This window comes from Wolffia australiana, chromosome 18 (genome assembly GCF_029677425.1).
Source record: "Wolffia australiana isolate 7733 chromosome 18, ASM2967742v1".
Lineage (NCBI taxonomy): Eukaryota > Viridiplantae > Streptophyta > Magnoliopsida > Alismatales > Araceae > Wolffia > Wolffia australiana.
In genome coordinates, this window is record NC_135852.1 from 1,807,481 (window position 1) to 1,825,548 (window position 18,068).

The 18,068-nt window shown below is 36.3% G+C and overlaps 1 protein-coding gene across 2 annotated transcripts; it reads right to left on the minus strand.

Annotated features, from left to right (window-relative positions):
* Window positions 1-8,401: 8,401 nt before the first annotated feature.
* LOC144715043 (uncharacterized) lies at window positions 8,402-10,550 on the minus strand. 2 transcript variants are annotated; one of them, XM_078589892.1, is made up of 3 exons: window positions 10,365-10,550; window positions 9,653-9,726; window positions 8,402-8,901 (listed from the first exon to the last, which is right to left on the minus strand). In XM_078589892.1, exons 1-3 carry the CDS (start codon window positions 10,458-10,460, stop codon window positions 8,640-8,642), a joined length of 432 nt encoding a protein of 143 aa, XP_078446018.1. In that variant the 5' UTR covers window positions 10,461-10,550; the 3' UTR covers window positions 8,402-8,639. The 2 variants fall into 2 exon arrangements, with proteins under 2 accessions (XP_078446018.1, XP_078446017.1); XM_078589891.1 differs by having other exon boundaries at window positions 9,524-9,726; window positions 10,365-10,547.
* Between the last annotated feature and the right edge of the window lie 7,518 nt (window positions 10,551-18,068).

Sequence of the window (18,068 nt, forward strand, 5' to 3'; positions counted from 1 at the left end):
CTTCATCATCGTTAGCGTCATCATCATCATAATCTTCACCATCACCGTTTTCTTCATATTCATATTTATCTCCATATTCAGATTCATGTTCATCGTCACCGTCATCTTCATCTTCATTTTCACCATCATTGTCATCATCATCACCATCATCTTCATCTCCATCGTCACCGTCACCGTCACCGTCATCTTCATCTTCATCTCTGTCATCGCCATTGTCATCGTTGTCAGCATCATCATCGATACCTTCATCCTCATCCTCACCATCATCTTCTTCATCATCATCATCACCATCATCATCTTCATCTTCATCGTCGCCATCAGCGTCATCATCGTCATCATCATTATCATTATTACCTTCGTCCTCTTCTTCACATTCATCTTCATCATCGTTCTCATCTTCATCTGCATCCAAAATTCGGCAAACTGATGCTGGTTGTTATGTTTTCATCACCTCCTCTCGTCACCTGAGTGAGGTTAATAAAGGGACGACAATAATTTTCTGGTGGGGCTCCATCGTCATCTGTCATCACCTGAGTGAGGTTAACAAAATCATGATGGCACTTTTCTGGAGGAGTTAAATACAACGACAAGACTCATATTGGTGATGACTCGTCATCGTCATTGGTGACACATTGATGGAAAAAATGCACCACTTAGTACATGAAGACAAGGTTTATGTTATCTTCGTCTTTTTCGGAATCACGTCTTCATCATGTTTCCTCTATTAGCACCCCGGTGCATTTCTGCCTCCACCTGTTGACAACAGTGATGGTAAACTCAGCATCACTTGCCATGTTCCCCTGCTTATCGGCGTGTATGTGCTGTCATTCTGTTCATGCCACCATCATTAACTATCACCCCCAGGCTGTCGAAGTGCCGTCTACGATATTTATTTAGAAGGGAATTTAGCACCCTGCAGGCTAGAACTTTCAAAGTTTGGCAGATACATGCCAAACTTTGAATTTGACATCCTACAGTCCAGATATTTGTAAACTGCCAGATCTAGGACGCCTACCCTTACGTGGACACCGCCTGCCTGCCAGGTGGAATCCGGAGAGTCCACGTAAGACGGGATTCCACCTGGAAGCAAGGCGGTGTCCACGTCAGATACCCGATTTCTTACGGGGATCGAAGGGAGAAGGGAGAAGGGAAAGGGGAAGGGGAAAGGCCTCCGGCGGGGAAGATTTTTGAGGCTCGCCGGAGGCCTTCCCGGAGACGTCCCACACCAGGCCTCCGGAAAGGCCTCCGGCGACCTGGGAGGGCCTCCGGCACCAGGCCTCCGGGGGGCGTAGGAGGCCTTCACGGGCCGCCGGAGACCTCCGGGAAGGCCGGCGCATGAAACCCGTCGTTGGCTGAGCCTCGCTGTGAATAGGGAAGCAGTCGGTGTCTTTTACTTAGATTCTGTAGGTGTAGTCGGGAGTTGGCAATGGGCAAGGACCCTCTCTCGCCTTGCCCTCGATCTTTGAAGAGTGGAAGCGGCGGAGATTAGAGCGGATAGTTGCTCGTTGCAGTCTGTTACCTCTTTTTCTTTTTTTTCACTGGTTGACGAGGAACCTACCAAAGGATGTAAAGAGCTCGTTGTCTTGATAAAAGATGAGTTTTTTTTGTGCATTAGCATGAACTGCCCGACACTCTCTCTTCTCCGGAGAAAGATCTGCCGGAGGAATCGTGAAGGCCTCCTACGGCCCCCCGGAGGCCTGGTGCCGAAGGCCCTCCCAGGTCGCCGGAGGCCTTTTCGGAGGCCTGGTGTGGGACGTCTCCGGCAAGGCCTCCGGCGAGCCTCCGGCGAGCCTCGGAAATCTTCCCCGCCGGAGGCCTTTCCCCTTCCCCTTTCCCCTTCCCCTTTCCCCCCTTTCCCTTCTCCCTTCAATCCCCGTAAGAAATTGGGTATTTGACGTGGACACCGCCTGGCTTCCAGGTGGAATCCCGTCTTACGTGGACTCTCCGGATTCCATCTGGCAGGCAGGCGGTGTCCACGTAAGGGTAGGCGTCCTAGATCTGGCAGTTTAAAAATATCTGGACTGTAGGATGTCAAATTCAAAGTTTGGCATGTATCTGCCAAACTTTAAAAGTTCTAGCCTGCAGGGTGCTAAATTCCCTATTTAGAATTAATGAGTATTTTTTACTATTAATTCTACTACAATTTCCACAATTATTTTTGTAAAATTTGAATAAATTAGTTTTTTTTGGAAACGTAGTATCTTATAATAATATAAAATTTTGAATTAATTTTCAATAGTTGATTTTATTAAAATAAATTAATATCTTTAAATATATATATCCTTAAAAATAAAATTAAACTTAAATTTCACTTATCAATACTTGCTCCCTGTGGATTCGACCCTTACTAGCTCTGTGCTTGTAAGGAAAATTATAAATATTATTGTATAGGTCAATGAGATATTCTCTTTTACATCCCATGTAAGTTCATTCTCACCCCATGTGAGTTCACCATTTCTTGTTTTTTTACACTCTTCATCATCTTGTCCACTGTGTAATTTTTCTTTCTTACTAATATCTTTTTTTTTCTATTTTCATATTTTTGGAGTGTGAATCTATCTGATCCATTGGTTGAACCTAGAAGATTATACTGGGTGATGGATAAGGTTATTTAGCCGAGGGTTGGATTGACTGAGGGACAGTTCAACCAGCTTCCCAATTCAAGCCCCTATCGGGTCATAGTCACATGAAACCCTAGAGAAACTTTAAGACTACGCATAATTATTATTATGTAAGATTTCTCTTAGCCATGTCCTACTGCTACTTTAGTTGGATAATTGAACTTTTGAAAAAAATCAAAATTGGGACATTTAAAACGACAGGAGAAATTAAAATGGCATTTTTAACTGTTTCACCACCTAGGGGCATTAGTATTTTATGTTTTATTGCAATAAAATTTAAATATATTTATGTGCCAGTAACATAAGGAGGACATTCAAGTAATATTGAAGTGGGATGGGTTCCATTATCTATACTTCTCAGTGAAGTCCATTCCTCCTCTACATCTCCTCTCTCAGAGATGACATCCTTCTTGTCCCTGTAAAAGCTCACTCATTCCTGATGACTGGCATCTAAACTTTATATCTTCCCCTCTTCCAATGATAAGAACACGTAAAAACTTACAATCCACAACTCAAACTGACAACATATTTGGAAAGGACTCAAAGGGGAAACTTGCTTAAATCTATTTCTCATTTTGTTAAAGAAAAATGTTTCAGAACCTAGTTGCTAATGTCCATATCTGTATAGTCTTTTTCATAAAATTCACAAAAAAAACTATATATATATATACTTTTATTATGTTTTTGTAAATTTAACTTGATTTAATCAAATACAATTTATATGCAGTGTTCACTCAAAATGTGTAGTGGGGAGTAAGGTTGTATGCACTTGAACTGGTATTTAGAGTTAGATTAAATGATTGAGTTCAGAATAGGCAATAAGATGATAATATGATTGTCGGGAAATGAGAGGTATTGTGAAGATCTGACTAAATAATATAGTCATAGTGAGGGTGTAAGGATGTAATTCGAATTATATAAAAAATGGATTGGACCGAGTAAGTTTTATGATGAATTAATGATGAAGGGTGATACATGAAGAAGGAAATGATAATAATAGGAAAAATATGTACAGGGTGGTGAGTAAGTTTTATGATGAATTAATGATGAAGAAGTAAATGATGAGATTTTTTATGTCATTAATATTTTTCTTTTCAAGAGATGAGAGGTAGTGGATACTTATGAAGAGAAAATCTACAAAAGGTACTATAATACGGATAGTGATTAAGATGGCTAGTAGAAAAGGTATGTCTAGTTTTATAATATAAGGTAAAAATAAAAGAAGGGGAAATAAAAAAAGAGGTAATATTTTTACTAGAGAAAATATTATTATTCTTAATTATTTAATTACTTACTTTTAATCAGAAGGTACGGAATATGTGTGAGATTATAACTAATGATATTATTTTAGAGAAGATAAAGATTTCAGTATGATAGTGAAAACTTTTATTATATTTTAATAAAATATAAAAGAGAAAAAATATAGAGGAAGAGGTTGCGTGATAAGATGAGTAATAAGAAAGGATTCATAAATAAGAGTTTTATTATTGAGCATGATGAGATGCAGCTGAATTGATAGAGTAGACAAGATATGCCAGTTGAATAATGCCTCCATCACCAGGACCAGAACTGGGGGATCGTAACTACCTTACATCTTGGTTATATTTCTGGAATCTGCTCTTAAGGAAGGAGCACTAATCGCCTCGAGTCACGACTTTAGACCCGAGAGGGCATACATACTAAGTTTATATTCAGTTAGGTTAAAACTGAAGGAATAACATACTCGTTAACAAACATCTTTCTGAAAAAGAACACAGTGGTATTTTAAAATATAAAACAGAAGGAAATAGATGAAATTTGACAGAAATTTAGAGGGGCGCAAGGGTGATATATCACAAATAATGCTTCCAAATTAACATTTTTAAGGGTTTATGAAGTCATATAATGAAATTAACATGCATTTTTCATGTTAAATTCCATTTCATGCAATTATTCACTCATTATGTAAACTTTCCCATTTTTAAAGAAATATTGCATGATTAAATAATATTATGCAACTCGTTGATAGAATAGAGAAAAAAGAAGAATACAATATATAGAATTAATAAATATATCTAAAAATAAGAATGAAAATGATAATAATAATAATAATAATAATAATAATAATAATAAAATGAGCTCCTTAGGAGCCGGCAAGGAGCACAGCCAAGGCCGCAACTACAGGCGACACCCGTAGGCGCAGCCAAGGCGCAACGCCGCAAAGCAGCTCCATGGTAACAACTGCCTGCACCCAACGTAAGTCCATGTTCGTTTACATTCATTTCATATCCATTTTGAACTTTACGTACCATTTACGAATTTCCAAAAAAAAACCATATGGGATTAATATGACTAAAGGTTTCAAAAACGTACGAGCCGGACCGAGGAAATTATAGGGAGGGCTAATGAGCCCACGGGCCGTTGTTTTGAAAATCATAAAGGGGCATATGTGTTTGCTTGCACGGCCCGGGCCCAAGCTCCATATCGATTTGGGCTTTTCTTAAAAGCCCACAATATAATCTTGACTCTTGATCTTCTTTAAGAAGATTGAACAGTCAATATCAACCATTGTTATTCTTTATTCTTTTCTTCTATTTTCAGGAGAAAACTCAGTGAGGAGCGCCGACATGGACGAATCAAACGTGAACATGTAGACGTTTGAGCTGACATGGACACTGCTGACTGGGAGGGGACCATCGAACTTAACGCGATCCACAAGGCATGGATCTAACGGTCCAGGGGCAGCACCGACCTTTTATTTCCCCCGCTGTTGTCTCAGTTGCCTGAGCCGTTATTCAGGCAATGAGAAGGCAGATTTTGGTCAATTTGTCGCCAAAGACGGTGGCAAAAAGGTCCCATATCAGTGAGGAAGGTCTTTAGACCATTCCAGGCCTATAAAATGAGCTGTAGATTTCCGAATAAATGATCTTCACCACTAAACTCAAATCCAAGTTGTGAAATAACAATTGGGGAAGATCCTCATTCTCGTTTCCTTTCCTCTTGATTCTCTTGGTCAACAGGTGTGACAGACCCATGACCTGAAGAGAGAATGGTCAGAGAGTGGTAGAAGAGAAGAGAAATCAAGAAGATCATTGAAAGCTTATCTGGAGGGAGACTCGGTTAGTATCGGGGTTAGAAGCTGCCAGTGACTCAGAAGGACATCGAGCAACCTTGGTAAGACAATGTTAATTTGGTCTTAATAAAAAACCTAAGCAAATCTAGATAGTAGTTTCCTATAGTTAGGACACAAATATCTCGCTTCATTGAAGTTTTCTTTTGTGCATTTCTTTAAACATGTGATGTGCTTGTATTCAACACAAAATTTTAAAGTCTTTTTAAATAGTTTTAAACCATTTAAAAATATATAAAAATATAAAATAAAATTTAGGAAGTTATACTTACTATTCTACTTACCTCCTAGATAAAAATATAGTAAAATTTATTTCATTCCTTATAAAAATATAATAAAAATCCATTTTCTTCTCTTAGGGATTATATCAATCACCTTTCTTTCATGAATCAACTCTTAAAATTTTCCTATCGATTGACTTTCTCAAACTTCCGCAGAAATTTATTTTTAAATATAAAAATTCCGTAAAAATCACTAATCTATGTCTACTATTCATATATAAAATAACAACTTCAAATAAAATCTATATGGGGAGTTCTCTTTATAAAAATATAAATATTCATCATCCATAAAAATCTCTATTAGTATTATCCTTTCAAAAATCCTTCCTCTCTACTTCCAACTCATTAGTTAATTCTACCTCTAAGAGCCAATCCCTGTGGATATGACCTTACTCAACCATATGCATTTCTGAGTAAGATTAATAATTCATAAATTTTATTTATTGAAGTGAAAATAATAACATTGACAAATTAACACCCCATTTTTGCTTCATCAAAGGGGTTTGATAAAATATCTTAATAAGGGGTTTCTTAGATATTTTCTTCACAATTTGTTTCCATGCTCACTTTAGTCAAAATAAATGTGTTTAATGATGATTAATGATTAAGTAGCAACCAGATGGAGTTCATAAAAGAACTATACTTTTGTTGAAGGCAGGGGTGCAGATCATTGTCCTTGACTTCAGCATGCATCCTTGCTCATTCATCATCCAATGTGCTGGCAAAAATCCAAGCCTTCATTGAGCTCCTATAGTGCCTTCACAAGCTTGCCGAGCCGCTATAGAGCTGTCACCACCTGAGGATGCTTATGGCAAAGCTCTAGTATCTACATCAGAAGATGTTAACTAATGATGGAGAAAATATTTTATAGGGTCAGGAACAGCTTGTATCAGCCATAGAAGTCTGGTCAACCTTGAAGGGTTCTTCTAAGCACCCTTAGATCATTCAGTGAATTTATGTTGCTGGAATATGATGTCTGGTCAACAAGGGATGAGGACCAAGATTGATGATTGATGGCTTTTAGCCCTGGCTGTCCGATCTTCCCAAAAGGGGGTGGGGTCAATGGCTGTGATTAAGTCACACGTGTGGACCCTTTTATGATAAATATTCCTCCATCCACATCACCCTTTCCCCCCCAGCAGCTGATATCCTCGTCAACATCCATAGTCAAATAAGATTGTTACTCGTGTGTCTCTATGTCCTCATTAGCGGCCATCAACCAAACATGTGTCAATCGTAAGAAAAGAAAATAAAACAGTAATAATATTATGATTTTTAATCTCTCCATCTGATTTTCTGTAATAAATTGTATGGTTGAGATTATATCTCATCTTAAAGATTGTCCTATTATGCCACGGGCTATGGGCTGGATCAGCTCGAAGCTTGGTTGTTCCGTATAGACGATTTCATTATGATCGCAGCCTGTTGGGCTACGATCATGTCTTCTGATCTTTATTGGCCAGATCACATAAATTATATGAATATTTTTTTAGTCTTATCCAATAAAAAAATAGAAAACCATTTTTTAACTTATAAATTTCAAGCTGAAATCAGGTTGAATTTAAAGTAAACCTTTTCTGCACTCATGGGGGCACGATGCGATTAGAATTTCTTCATTGGGCTACTGGGCTCTCTTCTTCATGGGCCTGTTGGGCTCTCTTCACAGGGCTGTCGTTGGGCCTTTGTTGTGCTGCTGCCTTGATCTGTGCCTGCTTGAGTGCCAGTGCTCTCACGGCACAGCTAGCTTGAGTGATGTTTAACTCGCTGGCTGCGGCTGGCTTTGTTGCTGGAATGATTGCTATCCACCAGCAGCCCTTTTCCTTGCTGGTTATTTTTTTTCTTCAATTGAACCCATAAAACATAAGTAACTCGAGAGAAAAAGTAGACCCAAAATTATTCCACCATTTTAAAGTCATAATGTCAAAATGAGCATTGTTTCATTATAACTATCAGATATTAAGCCTACAAATCAAATAAAGTTCACGGTAGAAAATTTAGAAATAATACAATAAACGAATTAATGGATGAATTGTAATTTTTCACAAAATTGAAGATAATAGGAAACACAATTATGTGAAAAAACTTTATTATGTGTTTTATTTCATGCATAACATTGGATTGGTAGATGCAGTATCAATGTCATAAAATGTAACCATGCAAATCCGTTATTTATTACATGATTAAAACAATGGTTTCATCTTGAATTGGATATGGTTCTACAATCACGGTCCTGGACGAACCACTGAAGTTGTAAAAATATAGAAAATATTAATGACTACCTAATCTAAGATCATACATTGTAATAAAATCAGTCCATTCTTTTTCTTCCTTTGGTTTCAATTTTTCTTTTGGTTAATGTAATAAAGATAAGATCCAGAGTCACATGGTCATCTCAGAAGAATTTTCTCTGCAAATCCATATCCCATAACACAAAACTCACATGAGTTTCCAACTCTTTCAATCCCCTTATCATGAAACTTGAATTTTTTTGCTCCTGTTGCTCTATTTTCCCCTTCAAATCACAAACAACAATAAGGTGAAACCACGTCTTTGTTCTTTACAAAACAGGCCTGAGCATGAACCTCATACTCCAAAGCTCTTTCGTTTCACAGATAGTGAGTGATTGGATCAGGGATTTTGACGCCTCTGGAAGGTATCTTCATGGACAAAAACCATATCTACTGAGGAACCTTGGTCTTGCTTTTGAGCATTTGACACCACTAAGTAGTAGTATATGACCCCCAAGACAACGCAGGCGATGGCCAAGATGGCACCGCCAGCAGATGCCCCTGGCATGGGGACGTAGCAAATTTCCCATAGAGACCGCCGGTCTTGCATGTTCAGGACTGCTGCCGAGACCAGCAGTAGCTGCCCAAAGACGAAGCAGATCCTGCCACATGAACACCAAAAATCAAAGGCATGCATGCAACACTTTCAAGTAGCATTCTAGATGTGCTGCTCATGCCTCTGGAATAATTAGCCGTCATCGTCAACGTCATCAAGCACTGGACATTATATAATAAAGTTCCAACATTTGATGACATAGAGGATGACGTTATGACAATAGGTTGATGACATCTGAGGGGCTGGACGGAACGGGAACGGGTAGGAGGTTCTGCTCCATTTTCCAACTGAGGTCAAGACAGATGACATATCAGGATTAATCTCATTTTGTCTGCCATGTATCTTCAAACCTATTCTGGATCTAAGGCTTGAGACAGACCATAAATAGGACTGACGGTACGGAATGGTACGCCATTTTGGTCAGTCATCCGTCACAAAGTCTGCAGTTTTGTTCTATTTCCACCACTAATAGGCTGAACGAGTTGGATGATGGATGACGGAACGGATGACGTAACCGCTGAGAGAAGAGATGGAGGCCAGCATGGAAAGGCTGACCTCCCACTTTAGTTCCGAGGTCAGGATGAAAGACTGACGACTGTAAGGGACGAAACCGACGTCATCCGGCCATCCGTCCCGACCATTACTAAGGTCAGCACTAAGAAGAGTACCAGGACAAGATGGAGGGGACCCACGCCCAGCTCCGGCCAGAGGCTTTGGTCCGTTTCTTGCAACTCACTTTACCAGCATAGGCTTGAACAATTACGTGTGCAAGCAGGAGAAGATATGCAGATGCGAACCCAAAGGCGGCGGCGGGCCTCCTCGGCGTAGGATACTCGCACTCAGACGTCTTAGTGATAGTTATGTCCTCAACCTGAGCAAGCAAGAAGATCATCATGGGACTGACAATGGATGATGGTTAAACGAGGGGATATAACGAGTTTGTTCCATAGAATGACGGATAAGATCCATCCCGTCCCGTTCCTCATCCAAGAAAAGACGCTAGAACCGAGAGAATCAGGATCGAAGAAAGGGAAAACCAACCAGAGCAAACAAGACGATCAGCATAGGACTGACAATGGATGACGGTTAAATGACGAGATGGGACGTAACGAGTCTGTTCCATCGGATGACGGATAAGATCCGTCCCGTCCCGTTCATCATCCAAGAAAAGACGCTAGGACCAAGAGAATCAGGATCGAAGAAAGAGCAAACAAGACGATCAGCATAGGACTGACAATGGATGACGGTTAAATGACGGGACGGGACGGGACGGGATGCAATGAGTATGTTGCATCGGATGACGGATAAAAATCTGCCCCGTCCCGTTCGTCATCCAAGAAAAGATGCTAGGACCGAGAGAATCAGGATCGAAGAAAGGCAGAACCAGCGGTGAAAAGAAGGCGATTTTGAGGGAAGAAGCGATGTTCTGGGATAGATCTGCGCCGTCCATCTTGATCAATTCTGCGGATAGCGAGAGAATGGACGGTGGGAAATGAACGGCGATCTTACCTTCACCGTCGTCGCTTCAGCAGCGAATCCAAAAGCGGCCGAGAGTATGCCGAGGAAGCAGGCCACTCCGATTACAGCCAATACCCTTCTCTCCATCGCCTCTCTTTCTTTCTTTCTTGCTTTCAATCTATCTAATCTAATATCCCTTTTCTGATGTTTTTCTAAGATGGAGAGATGGTCTTCTTAGATTTTTTTTGTTTTTATATCGCAGTATTCTGTCGCAGAAAAGATTGACTAATGGGTAGCGATGAACCTTCCGAATTGATCATGGTAAAAGGGATGAAATATGAGGGGGGAAAGTAATTTATAGTGGTAAAAAAGCAGAGTAATTTTGTCATACCCACTTATGAAATGTTTTATGACTGTCTCCAGATCCTTTGATTGAAGCTAGTTTGTGATGAGTATAGGGAGATTATAGCGAATGCTTCCACCTTATAAAATGTTTTATGACGTTCTGTAGATCTTTTGATTGAAGCTAATTTGTGATGAGTATAGAGAGATAATGGCAAATGCTTTCAACTTATGGAATGTTTTATGACTTTCTCCAGATCTTTTGATTGAAGCTAGTTTGTGATGAGTGTAGAGAGATAATGGCAAATGTTTCCACCTTCTGGAAAGCCAAAATTGTAAAGTTTGTAGTTGTGTGATGTCATTTATCAGGCCATCTTCACTATTTGATCCATGATGACAAATATTTTTATTTCAGAATGTATTTTGTTTTTGGATATTTAAGAGACTGAAAGTGCTGCGGAAGTGGTGTTATATCTTAATATCTGGAAATTAATTCTCTTAATTCACCTACAAGCTAATTCACCTAGGTTCCAAAATTTTAACTTGGTTTGTTAGATGCCCGAGATGATAATTTCTGAGTTCTGCAAGTGTGGTGAAAGGCCTTACTCAAATAATAAAAAGAATCACCAGTTTATTTCCCTAAATTCTCAGCATCTTCTCTTGCAGTTGTTTCCCTTTATGTCATTGCATAGCCCTTCAATTGTTGTAATCTAAAGTTTTCTAGATGACCAGGTTTAAAATATAATATATTTCCAGATATTAAGTTATATTAGCCCTTTTTCCCCAAATTTGTGGTGACTATATATCTCATAGGCTTTGCGGTTTGGGATTGTGCTTTAGTGGAGGTAATATATGCTACCATGAAGTAGAATGCAAAGTAGAAATATTTTACTTTATTTATAAGGAATTTTTTTCTAAATACCATGAGATTTTTAGTGGCAAAAATCTTTAGGAATGTCTCCGCTGCTGGCTTCATTCCTCCTAAATGGCTTGCATCAGTTACTGATTGTGTCAAGATATCAGATCTGTATGCCCCCTCAAGCAATTTATTCTCAGAAAAATGTCACTTTCATCGTAAGTGATTGGCTCACAAGGAATATAATTTATTAGGTTAGATTTTTTATATAGTTTAGTTTATTGCGTCATTTAATTAAATTCTCTTGGTATATTTTTATATGTACTAACTACTAAAGATTCATGTGTTTAAGACACAGAATTGCATTCATGAGTAGAATGACAAATGTAACTTTCTAGATTAGCTCAAAAGGTATTAATCTGATTGTGTCTTTTATTTTGTTTGGGTTTTAGGGTTAATGTGGAAGGATTCATGAGTATTACATGCATTAGAATCAAAATGGTTAAATTAGAAATAGATGGTGATTTATTTTTCATCTTCTACCCTCAAATTTTAAAGGGGGATTTCAAAATAGAGTAGAACCATTTTGTTTCATAATCATGATACCTATGGTGAGATGATGGTCGCTGAGTTTCTCGGTAATTTTTTTTGTATTTCAAAACATTTATTAAATCTGAATTACAAAGTTACTAAAAAGATTAGACCTGTCAATGAAGTGGATATCGAGTATCTGGAGTAATTATAATATGTTTGTTCAGTTTCATGCTAAAGTCCAATCCTGTCTTGCAAATCCATGTAATTTAGGCTCATATATCATAAATTACATGAATTTGCAAAGCTACACCCAGTTATATGAAGTTCTTCCCCCCAATTTTATGCTAAGCGTTTCAGCCACACTGTTCAGATGCCCAGGTCTCTTCTCGTTCTAGACTTTTGTCTTATTTTTAAGATCACCAAAGTTTTTATTGGCTCCTTGCCTCACACGATACAATTTATAATATTGTTATTTTACATGATTGTTAAAGTAGCTCAAATTTCTGCCGGTATAATTTTCTTCTATTATTAATCCTCATGTTTTTATTCTTTACCCTTTCCTAATCTTTTATTGACGGATTAGTCAAATTTGTGCTAATTGAAGGTTGCAATTTAGAAACTATACTAGATACCAATTAAATCAAAAAAATAAGCCAAGGATATTTAGAAATTGAATTCATTGAAACTTAAAATGCCGTACATCAGTATTCATCAATCTTTAAAGTGCTTACCTCAAAAAGCAAAGTATAGGTTCTTTGAATACCCGATTGGAATAAAAATTGTGATTTCTTCTGTCATGATTATTAAATTATGCTTGAATTATTTTTATTGTCCAACATTGACTTATGCAATAGCCTCTCTTGATATTATATATTTTATCGACCAATGAGTACGCTACAAGAGGCAAAAACTCGCAACTATTGATAACCATAAGATGCTTGATTGGAAGTTGGAATACACTATCAGTATTTGCTATCATCATCCTCACTGTTAATTATCCCAAAAATCAAAATGGTACCTGTAAGGATAACAATTAAAATAAAAAATGTCGAGATTGGGAGAAATGGCTATATACACTAACACTATAGTAATATCATAAATAAATTATAGCATGGGAGAATGGATAACTGGATGAAACTTATGATAAAAGCGTGAATAACTTTAATGCTCAAAATAAATGATAATAATATGAAATAATTGATACTTTACTAATTACTAAAGTAAAATGATTTATGCATGTTTTTTTTTATTCTCGTAATAAAGGTTACTTAATACACTTAAGTTCTGACATCGTTAAATTTATCTATTTGAATAACATTTATGACATAATATATATAAATTTTTCAATTTCAATGAAATAATGTAATCAATAATAGTTTAAAACTTTTACCCCATTAAGTTAAATATTAAAGTTAGTAGCACATACACTTCAATGAAGCGTTTATTCATAAAACAACTTTTCTAATATATTAAAAATATTAAATCAGCTGATTTCAGCCTTTTTGAATTACATTAAATTTAATTTATGCAATGAATTTAGTAAAAAATCAAAATTACTGTATCTTCATGTATTATATAAACATTATTAAATCATTAAATATATAGTAAAACTTTTGAATTTTTGATTTTTCATTACAAAGATGGCATAGTATATATAAATAATAAGTCACTAAATTATTTTCATATAATAAACTCAATAATCTATTAAAACTATTAACTCACTGATTTTATACTTTGTGATTTCTTGAAACAACGAGATCATAATACAACTTGAATACTTTAAATGTTTCATATTTTGAAAAAAGAATTCGTAAATTAATTTATTTATTAGGCAATGTGAATGCACTTGGTAGCATATTTAAATTTATTCACTTCATAAATTCATTGAACTTGAGAATTATTGAATCATTACATAGTATACTTAAATTATGACCTAATTAAGTTCAATGAACTTGTGAAGCATTGACTCATTAGATAAGATTATTAGATTACTAGCTCATTAACATTTAGTTTTATGATTTCTCACCATAAAGACATCATAAAAATTTAAGTTTTAAATTGTTTAATTTTTAAATTTTGGAATTCCAACTCAATAAGTAAATCTATATTGTTCTCTTGATCGGTTATTAGCTCCTTGAGATCGATGCCAAATTTCACAGGCTATGGAGACATCGAATCTTCTGGAAGTAGCTCCGGAGAGTCACCTATTGAAAGTTATTTTGAATCAGTTCATTAAAAAAAATCATGCTTTCTTCAATCAGTTAAAAAAAAAAGTTTAATGCTCTCTACATCCAAATGATTCTTATATTACACAATCAGATAAAGCTCCTTAATACTTATTGATTAAGTACCCGTTTCCCTGCGTTTTAGCCACATTCAAATGATTTTATTTAATATCTTTTGTCAGAAATGAATGAATTTTATAAATTTGATTTTTGCACAGTTCTGCCCCTCATTTGCCGTGTATAACAGTTCTGCACAAGAGTGCCCTGATTTTGACAGGATGGTTAACTTATCGTGTCCATAACCCCAACTGATAGAAGGCAAGGTTTGGCATACCAGGATGACAATCATTTCTAACTTGGAACAGATTGAAAACTTTGGTTGATTACTCTGACGTGTATTTAACACCTGTTGTAAGTATCCACTGTCCATTCCTCAAAAACCAACACTGTCAATGTTGATGTCAATGAGGATTTATTTATTTTTGTGGGAATGATAATTGAAGGATACTAATATTCATTTAGGTGTTGTCTAGGATGATGTGAGGCTGATAAAAAGATGATGACGGTGATGAGAGGAGGACGATTAATCATGGTCGTCCAAAAATTCATACGTGCCCTGGTAGAATAATGATAATGAGACAAAATCCTTGTCATTCCAACCAATGATTACAGAAGAAGAACACTCAAGTTTCAGACATTAAGCATAAAAATGTATTGTGTGCATGAAAAGTTCTTTGATATTCCACTAAATTGATATTTTATGGTTATGAAGCCAATCACTTCCAGGATTTATTTAAGTTCATTGAAATAAATATTTATTTATTATTATTATTGTTCTGTGATGTTTAAAATGATATCCATGATTACATACAATAACTTAGTGAATTATGATGAAATCATACGACAACGATCGGTAGTGTTCAAGCGTGTAGTCTAAATATTCATATTAGTTAGATACTCTAGACATACATCAAGTTATCAAGATATAATGGCACCATCTGATCCCACTTAAATGATAAATATGGATCATCTTGTGGCCATTATTGTTGAGATATTAAGGACAGATGATCGGTGATCTTTACAGAAAGAGTTTACTGTAGTGGTCCATAAAAATTCCTTAATAGTACTATATCTAAGCATCAATTAGGTTGATTCATGTCATTGTCGTTTAACTGGTCCATAGACCTAAGGCACCAATGACATCTTATTTATGGATGGCCATGTTTTGACTGGGACATATGATTATTTAACCCTGGGATATTGGAGAAGGCGTTCCCCAATGATTCATCTAACTTGTCAGCATGAACTGAATGATTGATTAGGGCTTGATGAGTAAACATATTCTAAGTCATTCATGAGTCTTGTATGGAGGAATGGTAATACATATGTGGTAACTGATGATTGTAAAGGTTCCATGAGAGAGTTCAAACTCTACTCTATATCTTCTAGAGCACAAGGTGTATCTTGGCACCCCATGGGCTCCAAAATTAACTTGCTGATTGGGTTAAATCAATTATATTAATTCATCTATATAGTGATATAGTTAATAAGCTTGGTCAATAAAAGTTATTAAGCCTTTAAATTTATTGAATATATTCCTATATGGGCAAAGCAAGTCACATGCATAATATTATAGAAAGTTGAATGATATAATATATTGATAAGGAGTTTTATAAAAAAATTGAAAAAATTGTAAATATGGGGCCGTTCATTTTAGATGCCCATGTCAGCCAGATATTGGATTCCCCCATTTCCTTTTTTTATTTCACTCTCCGGTCATAACATAAGAGAGTCTTGATGGTGAAGAGATCAAGAAGGTCCTCTAGAAGAAGAAGAGGAGATCCAACAGTCTTTTGATCGTGTGGATACTTGTGAAGGCCAGACATGTAAACAACTTCATGATACTCTTCCAGGGAGGAAGTAAATGGTGAAACTAGTTCTCCATAAGGTACATAAATTTTACTCTGGTTTAGATATCAATTATGAATTGATCTCAAGCTTCCACATGATGAAATGTTGTTTTCTTAGCTTCCTTTGATGGCCTAGAACACAGCATAACTGAGACATAGATATAATAGTATAGAAAAATGTACATTCTATTTTAAGTTGTTAAGGGACAACCTAAGGGGGTATGGTGAATTAGGTCCTTAAAAAATTATTCATATAGTCTAGTTGGCTGCATGAAATATCTTCTACCTATCTAGGAAATAAGCTTGAGGATGAGGCAAACTCTATTAATTTATTTTATACACATAATTAATTTTGAACATTCCAAAACACATTAAAATGCATCAAGCCTTTTTCTTCAATCTACCTTTTTCTGATCAATTTCAAAATGTCAATGCTGCCCAAATTTCTAAATGCTAGCTCCCCCTAAACAGTATTCCCCCTGCACTTTAGCTTCTCCTATGAAAAACTCCCCCTTAACATGATAATCTGACATGGGAAATGGTAGTACCATTGGAGAGAGTCAAACATGGATAGATGTGATATAATAATGGGAATATTTGAGACAGGGATCAACGAGAATCTACTAAAAAATATCAGTAAGTGCTAGCCGAAGCAAGCCTAGTTTTATTATGGTCACAAAATAATGAAAATAGTATCTTCTCTACATATGTCCTAATTAATGAGATGATCTGATACAAAATAGTTTAAGACCAAATACCAATAAAAAGAAAATGTGTCAAATACGAGGATAATCCTCTTGTGTCTCATTTTTAAGGACCTATCACAAGGACTCAGAACATCATGCATCATATTTTATTCCATATGGATATGAATAAAAATATCAAAATAAAATTGTGAATGGGAAGTCTTCATAAATCTCTGTCAGGGGTAATCCCTAGCTCTCTCTAGAGAATGCTAAGCCTATCTTCACTCATTGGTTCAGTGAAGATGTCTGTAATGTGCTTGTTAGTTTCATTTCACAAAGATCAACATTACGTTAACTCATATGGTATTTAATGAAGTGATGCTTCACTTTAATATGCTTCTTGCAGGAATGCATAATGGGGTTTCGTCAAAATTAATGGCACTTGTGTTATGATACCTATTCTGTATGTGAACCCAAAGTCTTTTAACTGTTGTTTTGCTTGGAGAGTTAGAACGCAACACAGTCTACTTGCTATAAACTTGGCGCATGATATTGACAAAAAATAGAACTTTGTTTCTTAGAGGTCAAAAAGATGCAATATCAACCTATAAATGTAGAAGTGCCACTTGTCCTTTTTATTTGACTTTGGATTGTTGGGTTCTTGCCCATGAAATGAAGGGTTAGAGAAACAATTTTCCAAGATGTGGAAACTGAAATCAATCTCAATTGACCGCTAAAAAAAACTAAACTTGGTATACCTTGTGGGGATATTTTCTACCCTTGACATGCTCCCTGGGAGAGTCTTCTGAAGCCGTTCATATAACCAGCCTCTAGAAGTATCCACATGATCGAGAGATACCACTCACAACATCTTTAATTGTATTCTTCTAATGGCTCCCCGGTATAGAAGACACTCTATGTGTATAATTCTTTACACACACCCTCAGTGTTTACAACAGTGCTATTCCCCATTGGTGCAATTCCTTCGAGGATTAGGGTGTGTTGTATACAGATGGACACCGTGACGGGAAATTCAAAAGGATACCCAATTTTTTAAAAAATAATTAAATTCAAATATTTTTTATAAATGATAAAAATAATAAATATTTAATGGCATATAAACAATAAATTATTATTTTCACATGATTAACACAGCTCTTCTCATCTTCATACCTATGAGTCTGGTACGATATCACCATAAG

Excerpts from the sequence above, each read along its gene's own strand:
- LOC144715043 (XM_078589891.1), bottom strand. The coding sequence starts at position 10,460 with ATGGAGAGAAGGGTATTGGCTGTAATCGGAGTGGCCTGCTTCCTCGGC. Across the intron at positions 9,727-10,364 it reads CTGAAGCGACGACGGTGAAG|GTTGAGGACATAACTATCAC; the intron begins GTAAGATCGCCG and ends TTGCTTGCTCAG. Across the intron at positions 8,902-9,523 it reads GTCCCCTCCATCTTGTCCTG|GATCTGCTTCGTCTTTGGGC; the intron begins GTACTCTTCTTA and ends TTCATGTGGCAG.